A 20,280-nucleotide genomic window follows, 5' to 3' on the forward strand; every position below is an offset into this window, starting at 1 on the left:
GGTCTTCTTATTTTTGCTGGCCCTCTACTTTATTAAGCATGATGTCCTTCTCCAGGGACTGATCCCTCCTGATAACGTGTCCAAAGTATCTAAGACGTAGTCTTGCCACACTTGATTCTAAGGAGCATTCTGGTTGTACTTCTTCCAAGACAGATTCGTTCATTCTTCTGGTAGTCCACGGTATATTCAATATTCTTCTCCAACACCACAATTCAAAGGCCTCAATTCTTCTTCAGTCCTCCACATTCATGGCCCAGCTGTCACATGCATATGAGGCAATTGAAAACACCATGGTTTGGGTCTGGTGCACCTTAGTCTTCAAGGTGACATCTTTGCTTTTGAACACTTTAAAGAGGTCTTTTGCAGCAGATTTGCCCAATGCAATGAGTCTTTTGATTTCTTGACTGCTGCTTCTGTGGGTGTTGATTATGGATCCAAGTAAAACGAAATCCTTGACAACTTTGTTGGTAGGAGTGCAAATTGGTACAACCTTTCTAGAGGCCAGTTTGGCAACATAGGTAAAAAAAAATTTAAATACTCTTTGACTCAGCAGTTTCACTTCTTGAAATTTATCTTAAGGAAGTATAATCAGACAAATATACAAAGATGCTTGCATATGCATGCTCACTGTAGTGTTGTTTATGATTGCAAAAAATTGGAAATATCTTAAACACGGACCAATAGAGAAATAGTTAAATAAATTATGGTACACTATATACTGGGGCTCCATGCAGCAATTAAAAAAGATTAGGTAGGCATATTTGTACTGGCAAGGAAAGATGTCCACGATTCATTGAAAGTGGAAAAACAGTTCAGATAAAAGTAGTTGTCAGGCGATATTATTTGAATATTAAAAAAAAACAAAGTATGTAGAAAAAAATCTAGTAAGGTATATAAGTAGATCTATCTATTTTTGGAAACCCTGGCGGCGGAGTGGTTAAGTGCTATGGCTGCCAACCAAAGGGTCAGCAGTTGGAATCCGCCAGGCGCTCCTTGGAAACTTTATGGGGCAGTTCTACTCTGTCCTATAGGGTCGCTATGAGTTGGAATCGACTCAACAGCACTGGGTTTTACTGGGTATCTATTTTTAAAAGGTTTATTGAGGTATAATTTACATATTATAAAATTCACCCATTGTAAATGTACAACTCACTGATTTTTAGTGAATTTATACAGTTATGCAACCATTATCACAATCCAGTTTTAGAACCTTCTTATCACCCCAAAAAGTTCCCTCATGCTTATAGGCTTAATTTTTTGGCTTTAACAAAGAGAAGTTTATTCTCTCACCGTCTTTTAGGCTAGGTGTCCAAATTCAGGGTGTCTGCTCCAGGGGAGGCTTTCTTTCTCTGTCGGCCCTGGAGGAAGGTCCTTGTCATCAATCTTCCTCTGGTCAAGAAGATTCTCAGCACAGGAACCTCTGGTCTAAAGGACGTTCTCTGCTGCTGTCATTGTCATAGGCTTAATTTTTAACAGTGGTTAGGTTAGGGGTGGAGTTGGTGGTGGGATGGAAGGAAAGGAGAATTATAGACAGTTTTCTAGTTTATTATTTCTGTATTGCTTGAATTATTTACAAGTGTATAAAAATCCCAAAAAACTCATTGCCATTGAGTTGATTCTGACTCATAGTGACCCTACAGGACAGAGTAGAACTGCCCCATAGGGTTTCCAAGGAGCGGCTGGTAGAGTTAAACCATCAGCCTTTTGGCTAGTAGCCTAATGCTTAACCACTGTGCAACCAGGGCTCAGCAACAAGTGTATACTACCTTTTAATTTGAGAAAACAGGAGAGTTCTCCATTTTGAAAAGAACCCAAAATCTACTTCTCATATTTATTCTAAGGAAATGATCAAGTATATGGAAAAGAATTTGTGTATAAATAAATATCAAAGACATTTATCAACGTTTTACATAAAACAAAAAAAATTGTTAAGTAATCTGCCTCATGATGGAACAGAAGAATTATTAATGATACTGGAATGTAAAAAGTTCTGGGTAAAAACTTTTATATGCAGTATGACCTCATCATGTAAAAAAAAAAATTAACGTATATCCCCCCCCCAAAAAAAAAAACTTGTTTGGAAATATAATGAAATCTTACTGACGGTTATCTTTGAACGGCAGAATTACAATATCTTTGTGCGTTTCTGCATTTTCCACAATGAGCGTGCATTTTCTTTATATTTAGTCTCATTTCCATAAATGTTATCAATTAAAAATAGAGAGGTTAATTATGGTATTGTTTTTACAGGTGTATACATTTGTCAAAATGTATAAAATTGTAGATTTTAAATATTTACAGCCTATTTTTTTATTATATATTAATTATGGAGCTCTGGTGGCTCAGCGGTTAAGAGCTCAGCTGCTAACCAAAAGGTCAGCAGTTGGAATCCACCAGCCATTCCTTGGAAACCCTATGGGGCAATACCACTTTGTCCTACAGGGTCACTATGAGTTGGAGTCCAATGGATGGCAACTGGTATTATATATTAATTACACCTGAATAAAGCTGTTAAAAAAATTGGAGATTGCTTAATCTTCATAACTCTTTTACTGGAAGAGGGATTTTATTTCTATTACACCATTTTCGGGCTGGAGTAGGGCATAAAGGTTGGGAAGGAGTTGATCGACATCCTCTAAATAGCAATACTACCTCTGCCCCAGATGCTTTCATTTTTTTTGGCTTCAACAAAGAGAAATGTATTGTCTCACAGTCCAGTAGGCTTCATGTCCAAATTCAGGGCGTCAGCTCCAGGGGAAGGCTTTCTCTGTCTGTTCTGGAGGAAGGTTCTTGTCATCAATCTTCCCCTGGACTAGGAAATTCTCTGCATAGGAACCCCGGGTCCAAAGGACGGGCTCTGCTCTCAGCACTGCTGTCTTGGTGGCCAGATACCTTCACTGATGGATTGATTGATTCATTCAAAGGACCTGCCTTCCTACTACACACCAGAAATGTTATCAGGTATTTGTATACCATGATGAACAAACCACTGCTCTCAGAAAAGTTCCAATCTGGTTGGAGGAGGGGGAAGGTAGGTCACCATCTGACAGATTCCAGACAACGCCCACATCACTGCCAAGCAGACCTTGACCCCTGTGCTGCCCTAAGGGACCAGAGCAGGTCAGAAAGCAAGGGCCTTAGTAAGTAGTTCAGGTGGTCAAGAATAAATGATACCATGATTATGGCCGTGAAAGTGGCCAGAAGGTAGGTTACTCTCAAAAGAGTATCAGGGTTATCACTTGAGAAACCCACTGCCCTAGAGTCGATTGGACTCATAGCGACTTCATAGGACAGAGTAGAACTGCCCATAGAGTTTCCAAAGAGCGCCTGGTGGATTCGAACTGCCTACCTCTTGGTTAACAGCAGTAGCACTTAACCACTATGCCACCAGGGCTTTCATCACTTGAGAAGTGAGCTTAAAGAATTTTTATGTATCTAAATCTATTTATCTTACTCACACATTTATAACGTTAAGAACTAAGGTTGATCGTTTCTGGTTTACTCAGCAAAGGGCTTACATCCATTGTCTCATTTACTCCCCACCACGACCCCTCAGGCAGGGACTCTGCTACTTTTTTTCACAAATGAGAAAACTGAGACTGAGAGGTTACCTGCCAGAGGTCACAGAGCTGGAAAGCTTAGGCTCTTCAACGCCTAAGCTCCAGCCACCACATACACTCCCCTTCATTGTACTCTGGGGCCCTTTCAGGGAGGAAAAAGTCCACTTCCGGACCCCAGCCAGACTGCTCAGTTTTCGCTCTTCAATCTCAAAATTTTCCAGATGCAGATTTAACAACTGCTGGCACAACCAACAGGGTCATGCCCACTGGTGCAACTCCACCAAAACCGCGGACTGACATGGATTTGTATCTTGATGGGTAAACTCCAGGCAGCGACCCCATCCGAGCCTCCAGCGCGGGGCCAAACGCGCGTGCGCGGGGCCAGAGGGGACGCCCCTGCGCGGGCGCGCGGTGAGCGGGGCGCGCGGCCCGGTGAGCGCGCGGCCGGGGCGAGCCTCGGCGGCGTCGGCGTCGGCAGCGCGCGCTCCGGGTCGCAGCAGTGTGGGCTGGGGAGGGAGCGAGGCAGCGGCGGCGGCGCCCCAGAGCCGAGGGGACGCGCCGGCCTCGCGCCGCAGGAGCAGACGGCCGCGGAGGAGACCCCGGGCTCGGGGCCCGAGGCGGGAGAGCTCGGCCTCTCGACCGCCCACCTCAGAGGTCGCCGTGCGCTTCCCTCGCCTGGAGCGGCCGCCGCCCCTGGAGACTCGCCGTGACACGGGCCTAAGCCGCGGCCGCCGCGGGCGTCCGGGCCGCTGGGACCCCTGCCCCCGTCGGGCCGGGCCGGGCCAGGCCGGGCCGGGGGGAACGCGCGGCCGCGCAGGTGCGGCCCCCCAGGGCGGCCCGGGCCGAGGCGCCCACCGCGCTGCTCGCGCGCGGCCGGGCTCGGCGGGAGGGGCCGCCCTCGCAGCCCCCCCCGCGAGCCGGAGCCCGAGCCCAGCCGCCGCCCCGCCTTCCCCGGCGGCGGCCCGACCCGAGCGGCGGGAGCCGGAGCCCCAGCGCCCGGCGGCTCGCGCGAGACCGGAGGGAGGAGAAACTTTGCCTTTTATTGTTGTGTGTAGTCCTGAAGTGCCAGGAACTCTGTGGGAAGAATGTCCTTCTTCAATTTCCGTAAGATCTTCAAGTTGGGGAGCGAGAGGAAGAAAAAGCAGTACGAGCATGTGAAGAGGGACCTGAACCCCGAGGACTTTTGGGAAATCATAGGCGAATTGGGCGACGGAGCCTTTGGGAAAGTGTACAAGGTAAGAAGGAGGGAACGGGAAGTTGCACTTGGTGGATGAAACGGCCACTGGTCCGCGGTGGCTCGGGAGCTGCTCGCTGTCCTTGTCCCTTTTCTGTGTCTTGCCCCTTCATTTGACTTTGTAAACGTGCACTGGAACTGTGTCTAGGGTGTTATCCAAGGAGTAGCCTAGACAGTGGAGGTTAAGGTTAAACAAGGTGGGGTCTGAATATTTTTCAAGAGTGGTTGCAAAAGGGAGGCCAGATTATACGGTCTACTTTGTCAAACTTTGAAGGAAGCGAGGGCGTTCTTCAATTAAAGAGAGGCATCTGCGTTGTGTCTCTTAAATAGTTTAACATCTGAGACTCATACTTTTCATTGGATTTTGTAATGTTCGTTTACTGTTTGAATTAATACGCGTGCTTATACTAAAATAGTTCCCTTTTTTAGGGTCCAGGCCATATATTTGGTCGTATCTATAGCTGATACGGAGCCGTGGTGGCTCAGTGGTTAAGAGCTCTCGTGCTAACCACCAGTTCGGCAGTTCAAATCCACCAGCCGCTGCCTGGAAACCCTGTGGGGTAGTTCTACTCTGTCCTGTACAGTCGCTGTGAGTCGGAATCGACTCGACGGCGACGGGTGTAGCTGATACTGCCTGGCTGTCTTCCGATGAGAGCAAAATTATTGCTACTGGCAGACTTTTTTTGAGTTGGTTGCTTGACAACATACTTTAATGGAATGGAATTTCGGATAGAAGATTTCCAGAAGAAAATCTGCAAGTGGTACGAGTTTCTAAACATAATAAGCTTTGACTGGGAGTCAATGCTGATGCCTAAGAAATGAAACACACACACACATACATACATTTCTACATATTTATTTTAATAAAAAGCTGTTTGGGGTTTCAACCTGTTACCTATTTACTGTCGTCTAAGAAGCATAGGAATGATGTCATAGAAATATTTTCACCCTGAAAGGGTGAGGTTTTTCATGAGACACAGTTTAGGGGAACGGGCCATAGGGGTTGCCTAGAAGGAAAACATAAATAACTTGTGCAGTTTTTCAAGCGCTCTCACCTAATGGGGCCTCACAAAAATCCTGTGAGGTGGGCAGGTCAGTAGCAGTGTCAACATCTCACAGAGGAGGAGGACACTGAGACTCAAACTGGTCAGTCACACCAGTCAGAGCCTGGATTTGAACTCAGGTCTTCTGACCCTGTAATTAGTACTTTTTTTTTTTTTTAATTTCATGTCCATGGGTAGAAATAATAGCATTTCCCCTGCTTTCTAAGCACTGTCACACTTCTTTTTGCCCCTGCCCTGCCTCAGATGCATCTTCTCCCACCCTGGTCCTTCTCATTCTTTAGAGCTGTACTTACCTATCATCTCCGATTCCTCCAGGCAGACATATCCAGTCCTATGTTCTTTCTAACACATCTTTCATGTAGCTAGTATAGCCCTTGTCCCATATTGTCGTTAGCGTGTTTATGTTTCTGTGGTAAGGCCAGGGGCCAACACAGTCATACACGTGTGGCCACATAGACTGCCTTAGCAGATGGTGCATCTCTGTGAATTTACTGAAATGAAATAATGCGTGTTTATTATTACATGTAAATGTTACTGAAGCCATTGTATGATGCAAAAGTTGGCAAAGTAAACTTTAGTGTTTGTGTGGCGGATAGAGTCATGTGTCTCAGCAAGCACTTACCATATAGCTGTATGGTAGGAATATTCTTTTAATGTAGTGGGAAGATCAGTCCTGGGAGCCAAGCCTTGTGTTTGAGTCCTGGCTGTCACAAACCAGCTTTGTGGTCTTGGACAAAACACTTCTTTGGATTAATTTTTCTTAGCTGTTAAAATCGTAGATTTCCATAAATGTTTGTTTAGTTTCCTTCATCCTTGAACATTCTATGAGTATGCAGTTAACTAAACCCATTGCCATGGAGTCGATTCCGACTCATAGCGACCCCGTAGGACAGAGCAGAACTGCCCCATAGGGTTTCCAAGGCTGCAATCTTAAAGGAAGCAGATTGCCACCTCTTTCTCCCATGGAGTGCCTGGTGGGCTCAATCTGCAGACCTTTCGGTTACAGCCGAGCGCTTTATCCATTGAGCCAGTAGGGCTCCCTTTTATGGACTAGAGACTAATATTTTATTGTACTTTAGATGAAATTTTATAGAGCAAACTAGCTTCTCATTAAACAGTACACATTTTGTTTTATGACATTGGTTAACAACCCCACGATGTGTCAACACTCTCCCTTCTCTACCCTGGGTTCCCTATTACCAGCTTTCCTGTCCCCTCCTGCCTTCTAGTCTTCGCCCCTGGGCCAGTGTGTCCCTTTAGTCTCGTTTTGTTTTATGGGCCTGTCTAATATCTGGATGATGGGTGTACCTCAGGAGTGACTTCATTACTGAGCTGAAAGGGTGTCTGGGGGGTCATACCTTCAGGGTTTCTTCAGTCTCTGTCAGGCCAGTAAGTCTGGTCTTTTTCTGTGAGTTAGAATTTTGTTCTACATTTTTCTCCAGCTCTCTCTGGGACCCTCTATTATAATCCCCATCAGAGCAGTCAGTGGCAGTAGCCAGGCACCATCTAGTTTTACTGGACTCAGTCTGGTGGTGGCTGTTGTAGTTGTGGTCCGTTAGTCCTTTGGACTAATCTTTCCCTTGAGTCTTTAGTTTTCTTAAGTCTCCCTTGCTCCCGGAGGGGTGAGACCAGTGGACTCTCTTAGATGGCTGCTCACAGGCTTTTAAGATCCTAGACACTACTCACCAAAGTAGAATGTAGGACATTTTCTTCGTAAACTATGTTATGCCAGTTGAGTTAGATGTTCCCCGAGACCCTGGTCCCCACAGCCCTCAGCCCAGTAGAAACTAATGTTAAGAACTCTGGATCTGGCATCTGAACACATTCTGGCTCCCTCCCTTACTAGCAGCATGTGACCTTGGGCAAGTTACTTGTTCAGTGCTTCACTTTCCTCATCATTGAGACCCACTCTTCAGTTGTGTGAGGCTTAGAGGAGATAATAAATATAAGGTATGTTGAAAGGGCTCAGTAAATGAGAGAAATTATTGTGATTGCATTTAGAGCTCACAGAAGCAAGATATTGGATGGATCAGGGAAGGGACTGAGAAGATAGTAAACCTTTTTTTTTCTTCTTGGTTTCCCATGGCAAGGCAGATTGTGTGGCCATATTAATGCACTGTAGTTTAATTCTTTAGGACTCTTTCTAAAAAGTATAAGTTACCTTCCTATAATGAGACATCAATTGAGAATTTACTGAAAAGTAAGAGACTGCGTATTGTTGAGTACTATAAAATTGTGTCAAGGTTAATTTCTGTGGACTCGATGACTGTGTTTTAGTGTGATATTTGAAGAGCATGGGTTCTTTGACTCTTTATCATTTCACTACCCCATGCTTCCAATGAACAAGCTAAGAGATTTTTCAAAAGAACTTTTAAATTTATTTCTGATCTGTTTTGTCTTTTTCCTAAAAGTTTTTTTTTTTTTAGATTCCCTAGAAATTTTAAATTTATAAACTTCCTTCTACATGGAGGAAAAAAGCTATCAAAGGTTAACATTGTATATAGTGGTATGTAGTAGAAAACTTTCCAAGCTTGAGTCTAACTATCATTTACTTACGGAAATTAGTAACTGTTATGAAGATTAAATTATAAATAGGCAATCATTGTATGTTTAATTTATTTGAAACATTTTTTCCATCATATAGTTGTATTCTTTCCACTCAATGCAACTGTACAACTCTGTAACAAAGTTACATTCTTGCCTGATAAATCTTCACTGTTTCAAATTTGTTTTCTTTTTTTAATATAGTAGTATATATGTCTCTGGGGCCCTGGTGGTACAGTGCTCAGACTGCTGACCAAAAGGTTGGCAGTTCAAATCCATCAGCCACTCCTTGGAAACCCTGTGGGGCAGTTCTACTCTGTCATATAGGGTCGCTATGAGTCGGCATTGACTCGATGGCATGGGCTTGGTTTTGGTTTCTGGTTTATTTGACATAATAAATAAAGGTATATAATATCCCTCACAATTTTTTACCTTTGGATTTCTATTGTTTTTAACAAGAAAAAAAGGAAAACAACATGAAATTGTGTATTGAATTGCATTTTTAGAAAGGTGTTTTGTACATTAAGCTAATTGAAGCTGAACTTTTGACTGTGAGCTGGAAAAAAGTGATTCTTTTTATGACAACCAATGGTGTGACAACTTTTTTTTCCTTTAGTGAGACATATAATCGTTGTATTGAAATGTACAGAAAACGTACATATGCATTTAACAGGTAATAATAAAGTGAACTCGGATTAACAACCCTTGGGGTCAAGAAATTCTGCCAGCACCCCAGAATTCCTTCCCCCTCCTTTCTGAATCAATTCCTTCTCTCACCCTAAAAGAAGCCACTTTCCTGTCTTTATTTTATTCTTTGCTTTTCTTTACATTTTACCACATACCATCTAGATATGTACCCCTAAACTTTATACATTTAATTGTGTATGCACTCAAACTTCATGTGAATGGAATCACATTGAGTGTATTCCTTTATGTCTGGTTTCTTTCAAAATTAGCATTATGTTTGTGAGGTTCATCTTTATTACCTATAGCTTATAGTTAGTTCATTATCATAGTTGCATAGTATCCCATTATATGATTATATCACCAGTTATTTACCATCGTATTGTTAATGGACAATTGTTCCCAGAGTTTGCTAGTATAGACAGTGCTCGTGCATGTGTGCATGAGTTTCTCTAAGACTTATTCCAGGGGTGGAACTGTCAAGTTATGGGGTGTGTGTGTCTTTAATTTTACTAGATGGTGCCAAACTAATTATACCAACTTGCACTTGCACCTCCAGTGTATGAGACTTTTCCTTGCTCTGTATCTGCCAACACTTGGTATTAGCGGAATTTTTCATGTTTTTTTAAATTTGGATTTCTTTTGTGTTCAGGTCTCTTGTCCATTTTTCTGTTGAATGCTGTTTTTCTTGTTTGTAGAATGTATGTATACATATTTTGGATTTTAACCATTTCCTAGTTACGGTTATTGCAAATCTCTCATTCTAAGGCTTGTTTCTTTATAAAAAAATTTTATTGTGGTAAAAATATATATAACAAAACGTGCCATCTCAACAATTTCTACATGTATAATTCAGTGATATTGATTACATTCTTCGTGTTGTGCAACCATTCTTGTTATCCTTTTCCAAACCATTCCACTACCATTAACATAAACTCAAGCAAAAACTCCCGGCTTTTCCCTCCCTTTCACCCCTGGTAACCACTAATAATCTTTGGTTTCTATATATTTGCTTATTTCACGTAAATGAGATCATACACTATCCTTTTGTGACTGACATTTCACTCAGGAAGATGTTGTCAAGTTTTCATCATTTATCTGTGTTGTGGCATGCATCAGGACTTCATATCTCTCTGTGGCTAAGTACTATTTCATTGTGTATATATACCGTGGAAACCTTGGTGGCGTACTTTGGTTAAGTATTACGGCTGCTAACCAAGGGGTCGGCAGTTTGAATCTGCCAGGCGCTCCTTGGGAACTCCATGGGGCAGTTCTATTCTGCTTCTGTAGGGTTGCTATGGGTCAGAATTGATTTGATGGCAGTGGGTTTGGTTTCTTTTTTTTTTTTTTTTTTAAATATATATACCATATTTTGTTTATCCGTTCATCTGTCGATGGACATTTTGGTTGTTTCCACCTTTTGGCTTGTGTGAATAATTCTGCAATGAACATTGCTGTGCAGGTTTCTGTGTTTCTGTCCTCACTTCTTCTGGGTACATACCTAGGAGGAATGGGATTGCTGGGCCACGTGGTAGTTCTGCGTTGCACTTTTTGAAGATACTTTGAACTTTTTGAGGAACCGCCAAACTCTTTTCCACCATGGCTGTACCATTTTATATTCCCAATGAATGAGGATTCCAGTTTCTCCATAACCTCCCCAATGCCTGTTGTCCTTTTTTTTTTTTTTTTAAATTATTGCCATTCTAATAGGGGTGAGGTGGTATCTCATTGTAGTTTTGATTTGCGTTTTTAGAGGTTAGCTGGAGCCCTGGTGGCACAGTGGTTAAGAGCTTGACTGCTAGCCAAAAGGTCAGCAGTTCCTAACCACCAGCTGCTCCTTGGAAACCATCCCTGTGAGTCGGAATTGACTCGATGGCAGCAGGTTTTAATGGTCAGTGAGGAGCCCTGGTGGCATAGTGGTTAAGAGCTCATATGCTTACCAAAAGGCTGGCAGTTCGAATCCACCAGCCGCTCCTTGGAAACCCAGTGGGGCAGTTCTGCTCTGTCCTGTAGAGTGCTCTGCGTTGGAATTGACTGAGGGCAGTGGGTTTGATTTTTTTTTTTAAATGGCTAGTGAAGGTGAGCATCTTTTTTAAAAAAAAATTTGTTGTGCTTTAAGTGAAAGTTTACAAATCAAGTCAGTCTCTCACACAAAAACTTATATACACCTTGCTACATACTCCCAATTGCTCTCGCCCTAATGAGACAGCCCGCTCCCTCCCTCCACTCTCTCTTTTCGTGTCCATTTTGTGAGCTTCTAACCGCCTCTACCGTCTCACCTCCCCTCCAGGCAGGAAATGCCAACATAGTCTCAAGTGTCTACCTGATCCAAGAAGCTCACTCCTCATCAGCATCCCGCTCCAACCCATTGTCCACTCCAATCCCTGTCTGAAGAGTTTGCTTTGGGAGTGGTTCCTGTCCTGGGCCAACAGAAGGCCTAGGGGCCATGACTATCAGGGTCCTAGTCTCAGTCAGACCATTAAGTCTGGTCTTTTCACAAGAATTTGGGGGTCTGCATCCCACTGCTTTCCTGCTCCCTCAGGGGTTCCCTGTTGTGTTCCCTGTCAGGGCAGTCATCAGTTGTAGCTGGGCACCCTCTAGTTCTTCTGATCTCAGGCTGAAGTAGTCTCTGGTTTATGTGCCCCTTTCTGTCTCTGGGTCTCGTAATTACCTTGTGTCCTTGGTGTTCTTCATTCTCCTTTGATCCAGGTGGGTTGAGACCAATTGATGCATCTTAGATGGCTGCTTGCTAGCGTTTAAGACCCCAGACGCCACTCTCCAAAGTGGGATGCAGAATGTTTTCTTAATAGATTTTATTATGCCAGTTGACTTAGATGTCCCCGGAAACCACGGTCCCCAAACCCCTGCCCCTGCTACGCTGGTATTTAGGCCTTTGTCTGCCAATAACGGGTTATAATTTTCTGGGAGCACATTTTTTTCTACTGGAATTTACTCCTCGTTTTGATTGTGAACAGCATTTAGTAGCCTTCTGAGAAAGGGTCCATGGAAGGTGCGTTGTTTTGAGACTCTACATGTTATTATTATAATGTCATACTTGATGTATGGTTTGATTATAGAATTCTAGGTCAAAAATGAGTTTTTGTATTTGGCAGGAATTATTGGTGAGGGTTGCACAGTGTGATTAATGTAACTGATATCATTAAATTGTATACATAAAAATGTTGACTTGGCAAATGTGTTATATATATTTTTATAATAAGCAAATATTCTTAATATACAAAAATAAGTTTTTTCTTAGAATTTCTAAGACTTTGTTCTATTCATTGTGTTTTGGTGTCAAGTAATGCTATAGGAAGTGTGATGCTATATTGTTTTCTGATCCTTTGTGATCTTTTTCTCTTGGTTTAGGATCTTTTTATTTGCTGGTCATATGGTGTACTTTAAATGTGAGTCTTTTTTTCCCCCTCTATTCATTTTGTTGGTCTCTTGGTTATCCCTTTCAATCCAAAGACTCATGTCCTTCAGTTCTGTGACATTTTTCTTGTGTTATTTATTTGATACTTCCTGTTAACGGCTCTTCCCATGATCTCAGGATTCTTGGCTGCTTATTGTCTTATTTTACCTTTCATGAGCATTTGAGACACTTGGCTCTTCTTTAAAAAGCTCATCTTTTGACTTTTAGATCGACATACTCTTGATTTTCCTCCCATCTCTGTGTCCACTCTTCAGTCTCCTTTGCTAACTCTTCTTCCTCTTTCTGACTTGTAAGTGTCGATACTCCAAAAGGCTTAGGTGTAGGCCATCTACTCTTTCTCTTTTTTTTTCTAGGAGAGCCCATCTTCTGCCATGGCTTCAATTACCATCTAAATGGAAATTTATGACTCACCCCAGACTTCCCTTTTGAACTCCAGACCTACACATCCAACTATCTATTAGAGATCTCCACTTTTTTTTTTTTTTTTTTTGGTGGAGGTCTGTCTGTGCATTGTAGGATGTTTAACAACAACCTTGGGCTCTACCCACTGGAAGCCAGTAGACCCTCCCCCAGGTGACAATGAAAAATGCCTCCAGACATTGTCACATGTCCCCTGGGAGGCAAAATTGACCCTGGCTGGGAATCACTGGTTAAGCACAATGTTTATGGTGTTCATCTATCTTATTGTTTTGGCCATTTAAAAACAATGGGTTACTTATCTTTTTCTTAATGATTTGTAGGGTATAAGTCCTATGTCCACAGTTTTTCATTTATTTAATTCAATTTTCTAACTTTTAGACATTTTTTAAAATAAAAATCATTTTACTAGGAAACAAAGGCTGAAAATAAACGAAACGAGGGACTTCAGGTACATATGGCAGACTGAACAGACATTTATTTTTGCTTACTCCAAAGCCCCAATAAAAACTATTATCTTTCAGGAGTTTTAATATTTTCCCATATAAGTTCTGAATTTTCTTGTTAAAATTTTGTCTTGATGTTTTGTCTGTTTTGTTGCTATTTTGAATGACATATTTCTCACATTATGTCTTGAAATTATTGCTAGAATATAGGAAGGCTGTTGTTATTACTGCAGTTTCTTAACCTTACTGAATTCTCTAATTTTTCCCCCAACATTTCATTATGAAGTTTTTCAACCCTATACATAAATTGAAAGAATTTTGCAGTGCACATCCATGTATCAACTACCTAGATTCTACAGTTGTTAATATTTTGCTGTATTTGCTTTATTACATGTCTGGCCACCTAGAAAGGAGCCCTGGTGGTGCAGGGGCTATAGTGACCGCTTGCTAACTGAAAGGCCTGTGGTTCAAAACCACCAACAGCTCTGAAGGAGAAAGATGTGGCAGTCTGCTTTCATAGAGATTTACAGCCTTGGAAACCCTAGAGGGTCACTATGAGTCAGAATCAACTTGATGGCAGTGGTTTGGTTTGGATGGATCTAGATGTCCATTTATCCATCATCTTGATTCTGTTTTTCCTTCTGTTCTCTTGAAGTTCTTCCCTTCTTTCAAATACTTACACACCTAGTTTCTTTCACTTGTCTAATTATGTCAATGAACCTTTTCTGAGCAATTTTAAATAGTCTGATAATGGAAATGTTTGAGATTTTAGTGAATTTTGTTAATAAACTTTGTGGCAGAATAAAAGTCTTTTAAGCTTTCCTTCTGTGTTTTCTGTTTTGAACCAGAGAGTAATTATCTATGTGCTGATTTCCAGATCAGTGAAGTATTACTGTATTCCCATTTCATTTCTTTATAAATCTGTGTTTAAGTTTACACAAATCTTTTACCAATATCATAACAGAAGCAGTTCATTCTTATTTTGCCACAATATAGTCTGTATGCCAACATACAGCTCTGCTCGAATATAAAATGCTATTGCTGTATAAAATGTCGCACCTTTAATATAAAAATCTGTCATTTTTTAGCACTGAAATGAGAACCGAGATTGTTTTGATACTTTAAAGCAAATTTTAATGGAAGATACTAGTCTGAATTTCAGTGAGTAATTTTCCTTTTTGCTGAAGATGAATCGTTTTCAGAAGTAGTTTTTAAAGTGGATAATCTCATCTCAGGCTATGGGGAAAAATGTCCAGACCGATACTTACAATTGCTTTACATCCTTGTGTTTCTTAGCAGCCTTCAGTTTCTATCTGTAAAGATGTATCCACTGAACATACATATGGAGAGTAAAAGCAGAACATTTCGTGTCTCATATTTTTCTGTTTTTTAAGATGTTCAACTTTTCCACTTCAGCAGTTTACCAGCTCATACTTCTTGTAAATTAGTGTTGAAATACTAGTTATTTTGAGTGCTTACCTTAGAAGTGAAAGTATTTGAATCATTTTCTTTTGTTATTTATATCACGATGACTCGAAGAGTCTGAGCAAAGTTGATAAATTTCTTTATATGCTCTTTTTTTAGTGTCTCAGTTTTAAAGAAATACATCCGAAATCAGGATATCATTTTTTATTTTTACTTATAAAGCAGATAATATTTTATTTCCAATTGGTATATTATGGGATTTATAAGGTAGCTGGATCTGGGTGGGTTTGAACTGCCAACCTTTTGGTTATTATTCCAGCACTTAGCCACGTGCACACCCAGGGACAGCTCTAACGCTCTAGAGCCTGTGATTTGAAATGTATACTATGTGCATGTCACACACTTAGCACAGTGATAGCATGCATTAGTTAATATGTGTTTAGTATTTTTTATGTTTACACTTAAAAAAAAAGTATGCGTTTTAAGTGCGACACTTTGATATTTTCATTTTTAGGCTCAGAATAAAGAGACCAGTGTTTTAGCTGCTGCAAAGGTGATTGACACCAAATCTGAAGAAGAGCTTGAAGATTACATGGTTGAGATTGATATATTAGCATCTTGTGATCACCCAAATATAGTCAAGCTCCTAGATGCTTTCTATTATGAGAACAATCTTTGGGTAAGCATTTTCTATTGATCCGTAGGAGTAGCCAAAATTTGTTATTTGTCGTAAAGAGTTTTATGAGTTATGAAAGACAGTTTTATGTATTACTTCTTCTATTAGTTACTAATGTTACTTGAATGAGAATTGATGTGCTGACGAGGGTCATTAATAGCATAATTATCCTCAGCTTCAGTAGATATTCAGATCTGTTTTTCAGGTAGTACCAGTTTCATCATGATTGTTTGACATTTGATCCAAATGGAAGAACTTGCTTAAGAATATTTAAATTTCCTAAAACATGAAATTAGATGGCCTTTTCTTGTTTGTAATTTAAATTTAAGCATTTACTTTTACACTTTCTGAAGTTAGTCTTCCTACAAATTTTTAATATAATTTTTTACCCTAAACTTTTTGTAACTCATGTAATAAACTATAAAATACTTGCTGGAAATGTTAAATATGTGTCATATATTATCAGTTCCACCTTGAGTACATAATGCAGTAGCTGAGGCTGTATGTAAAAATTTTCATTTTGGGAAAATATTAGGTACAAATAGACATAGCAATCAAATATTAATAATCAATATAAGAGTCACTTGCTCTAATTTAATCAAGAGGGCTTTTAAAAACATAGTCTTAGTTTTTCTCTTGGAAGGAACAAAGTGATATTACAGAAGAGTAAGTCTTACAAGGAACCAAAATGCCGATTTTTTGGATCTTGGCTTTGCCAGCTATCAGTTTGGATAACTCACTTTATGAGCCTGTTAACTTACCTATAGGATGAGTAATGATCTACCTCCCAAATTCTTTTTCTAACAATGAATCAAAAAACAATTTTTAATTAGCAAGCACCTATAATAACAGTATTGTTATACAAAGAGGAAAAAGAACAGAAAGCTATACATCTTGTTAAAATGTTACTTTAAAAATTATCTATAATTATTATTAGTATGGTGCCTTCTCATATAGTTGTCCAGGGTTCCAGCAGAATGATTCCAGAGATTATAATGAAAATGAGCTTCTAGATAGTTTAATAAACAGATAAGATCTTTATTTTGAGCCATTGTAAAATAAATATGAAAGCTGTGAAGCACATTCTAGTGGGAGAGATAGACATTAATCAAAGAATCAAAATAAATACAAAATTACAACTGCGGTAAAGGCTAAGAAGGAGAGCTACATGGTGCTATTATATCTTGCAAGAGAGGTCAAGGAAGGCATTCATTAGGATGTGGTAACTGATCTGGGATCTGACGATTTTGTGTATATATGTGTATATATGTATTTTCTGTTTTTCTTAAACTAAACTGTGCGTATTTGTATGTACATGTGTATATTAGGACTTAATTCTATTAATAAAGTTAAATATATTTGATCACTTAAATCACAATAATTACCTTTTAAACAAGATAATAAAATCTTTAGTGGTGGAATTGATATGTAATGCTGTACTGAATAAGAGATCAGTACCTGGAAATTTTCAAGAAGCAGGGACACTAAAAATGGTCTTTAACAAAATGCACATACTTCCACAGTGTGTTCTCTGTGGTTTCTTGAACCTGTATCATTTGAGACTCATAACTCTTGACAAAGAAAATGCTCATGCTCAATAATATTTCCATAGTTTAGATAATTTGATAGTTATTCCTTTATCTTTATTGCTAAATTGAAGAAGAAAAATACTCAAACTCAGTGTGGTTTTAGACACATGTTCTTTTATTTGCACGCAGATCCTCATTGAATTTTGTGCAGGTGGAGCAGTGGATGCAGTGATGCTTGGTAAATACCTTTTTGTTTTTTATGTTTATATTTTAAAATGTAGTTAATAAAAGGATTTAAAACATTCACCATGTCTTACTGTTAAGTGAAATTCAATAAATTAAATCAATTTAATTTTTATATTCTTGGATAATTGTAATGAAATTCTAAAATGAAATACTGAATATAACATGGCAGGGAAGTAATCTTGGTAGATATTTAGTTCTTCAAAAATACATTCACTATATGTGATCCTTTTTTTATATATATGATCCTTGACAGTGATAATAAAGGTATATAGCCTAGTAATATGTTTTGATTGTATAAAAATGCAGATGTGTTTACTTTTTTCTTATAGAACTTGAGAGACCGTTAACTGAGTCGCAAATACAAGTCGTTTGCAAACAGACTTTAGAGGCATTAAACTACTTACATGATAATAAAATCATCCACAGAGATCTAAAGGCGGGCAACATTCTTTTTACCTTAGATGGAGATATTAAATTGGGTAAGTTTATTCACTTAAATAAAACATTCGAATTTATGCTCTGAGACCTCCCTCCCCTCATGTGTATGTGATTTACTATTGCCATTAATATTCAGATATGTGAAACATGAAGAATTACTTCATTTTAAAACACTCCAGTGGGTAAATTATTCATTAACTTCTAAGATTTCTAAGTACAGGCACCTAATATAAAGGTACTTTAAAAAGAAAGTGAGAAACTACCAAAAGTATTCTGTAGCTACAATGCAGTCCCAATCCAGGTCCCCGTAACATTCTTTAATGAAATGGAAAAACTAATCTCTGGCTTTATATGGAAAGAAAGGAAGCCTCAAATAGCTAAAGCAATATTGAAGAAGAATGAAGTGGGAGGCATCTTATTTCCCGATTTCAAAACTTACAGTACAGCCATGGTAATCAGTACAGCCTGACTGGTACAAGGATAGACACATAGACCAATGGAATAGAATTGAGAACCCAGAAGTAAACCCATCCATCTGTGGGCAGCTGACCTTGACAAAGTGTCAAAGTCCATTCATAGGGAAGAAATGGTCTCTTTAACAAATAGTGCTGGCAAAACTGAATATCCATATGCAGAAAAATGCGCACCCATGTTCGCTGGCATTATTCACGATAGCAAAAAGATGGAAACAACCTAAGTGCCCATCAACAGATGAATAGGTAAATCGTGGTACGTACACACAATGGAATACTACGCAACTATAAAGAATAATCTGATACATCTGATAACATGAATGAATCTGGATGACATTATAATGAGTGAAATAAATCCATCACGAAAGGACACATATTTTATGGTCTCACTTCTATAAAAAGTCTAGAGTAGGTATACACACAGAAAGCAATGTTCTTTGATGGTTACCAGGGATGGGAGGGGGAATCACTTTCCAGATAGGAGACACTAGTTGTTTTTGGTGAGGGGAAAGGCAATACCCCTTACGGGTGAAGTCTGCACAACCTGTCTGACATAAATGAAGACACTAAGGAATATGCAAGAATAAGGGGCAATTTCAGTAAATGCTATAAATACACTTTTGCAACAACAGTAATAACAACCAAAAAAATATGTGTGTGGTTACATAGGTAGGTTATTAGGTGCCATGAATTGGTTCCAGTTCATAGTGATGCTGTGAACAATGGAAAGGAGCACTGCCTGGTCCCGTGTCACCCTCACAATTGTTGCTATCTTGAGCCTGTTGTTGCAGCCAGTGTATCAGTCCATTTTGATGTCTTTCTCCAGCAACTGGTTTTTCCTGATAAAATGTCCAAAGTACGTGAGACGAGGTCTTGCCATCCTCATTTCTAAGGGCGTTCTGGCTGTACTTCTTCCAAGACAGATTTGTTTGTTCTTCTGGCAGTCAGTGGTATATTCAGTGCTCTCTGCCAACACCATAATTCAAAGGCATCAGTTCATCTTCGATCTTCTTACTCGTTGCTCAGCTGTATAGGCAGATGTGTATGCATATATGTACATAGGAAGGCACATGTGAGTATATGGGTGTGCATGTACAGGTATATCTATCATATGTATATACATGCTTATGTGCACCACATATGTGTTTATATATAATAAGCCATATGGGGGTACAGTTGTGGATATGGTTGTATCTACAGTTGTACGTATAGCCAGACACCTCACAGGACAGGTTTACTGAGTTTGAGGGCTTGGGACCATAGTCTCATGAGATAACTCAGTCAATTGGCATAACACAGTTCATAAAGATAATGTTCTACACTCTAGGTTGGCGATTAGCATCTGGAGTCTTAAAAGCTTGTAAGCAGCCATCTAAGATACAACTATTGGTCTCTGCTCATCTGGAACTAAGAATAAAGGAAACCAAAGACTTAAAGAAGAGACTAGTCCACAGACCTAATAGCCCACATGAACCAGGACGTCATCCAAACAGACCAGAACTAGATGGTGCCCAGCTGCCATTACCCAACCGTTCTGACCAGGGACACAATAGAAGGTCCTGGGCAGAAAGGGAGAAAAATGTAGAACAAAACTCAACTTCCTAAAAAAGGCCAGTCTTATCTGACCAATAGAGCCTAGAGGAAGCCCTGAGACTATCGCCCTAAAATATCCTTTGCATTTGGAACTAAAGCCACTCCTGACAGTTACCTTTCAGCCAAGTAATAGACTGGATTATAAAATAAACAGTAGCATTTGTGAATCCTGTGCTCCTTTAAATAATCAAGTGTATGAGACCAAATGGTCAACATTTACCCTAAACCAAAGCTGAGAAGCCAAGGAGGGGTAGGGAAGCTAGATTAATGGAAATGTAAACAAAAAGAATGGAAATAACGAGAATATTGAAATATTATGGAAAATGTAACCAATTTCATGGAACAAGTTGTGTAAAAATTGTTAAATGGGAACCTAATTTGCTGTGTAAACTTTCACCTAAAACACAGTAAGATATTTTTTAAAGAAAAGGATGGATTTTTATTTTCAAAAAGGCTTCCATTTTAAAGAGTGGTTATAATTTTTTTCCTTAAATTTTTGTACGTAGGCTTAATAC

At 39.8% G+C, this 20,280-nt stretch overlaps 1 protein-coding gene across 2 annotated transcripts in view; it reads left to right on the top strand.

The window, feature by feature from the left end:
• Nucleotides 1-4,460: 4,460 nt before the first annotated feature.
• Nucleotides 4,461-20,280, top strand: part of SLK (STE20 like kinase) — a 49,168-nt gene continuing 33,348 nt past the window's right edge. The window contains exons 1-4 of one of the 2 annotated variants that reach the window (XM_049855049.1): nucleotides 4,461-4,795; nucleotides 15,325-15,489; nucleotides 17,205-17,253; nucleotides 17,591-17,740. In XM_049855049.1, coding sequence (XP_049711006.1) covers nucleotides 4,646-4,795; nucleotides 15,325-15,489; nucleotides 17,205-17,253; nucleotides 17,591-17,740 — 514 coding nt within the window. In that variant the 5' untranslated portion in view covers nucleotides 4,461-4,645. The remainder of the gene's footprint in view (nucleotides 4,796-15,324; nucleotides 15,490-17,204; nucleotides 17,254-17,590; nucleotides 17,741-20,280) is intronic. The other variant, XM_049855050.1, reaches the window with a different exon arrangement.

This window comes from Elephas maximus, chromosome 16 (genome assembly GCF_024166365.1).
Source record: "Elephas maximus indicus isolate mEleMax1 chromosome 16, mEleMax1 primary haplotype, whole genome shotgun sequence".
NCBI classification, from domain to species: Eukaryota; Metazoa; Chordata; class Mammalia; order Proboscidea; family Elephantidae; genus Elephas; species Elephas maximus.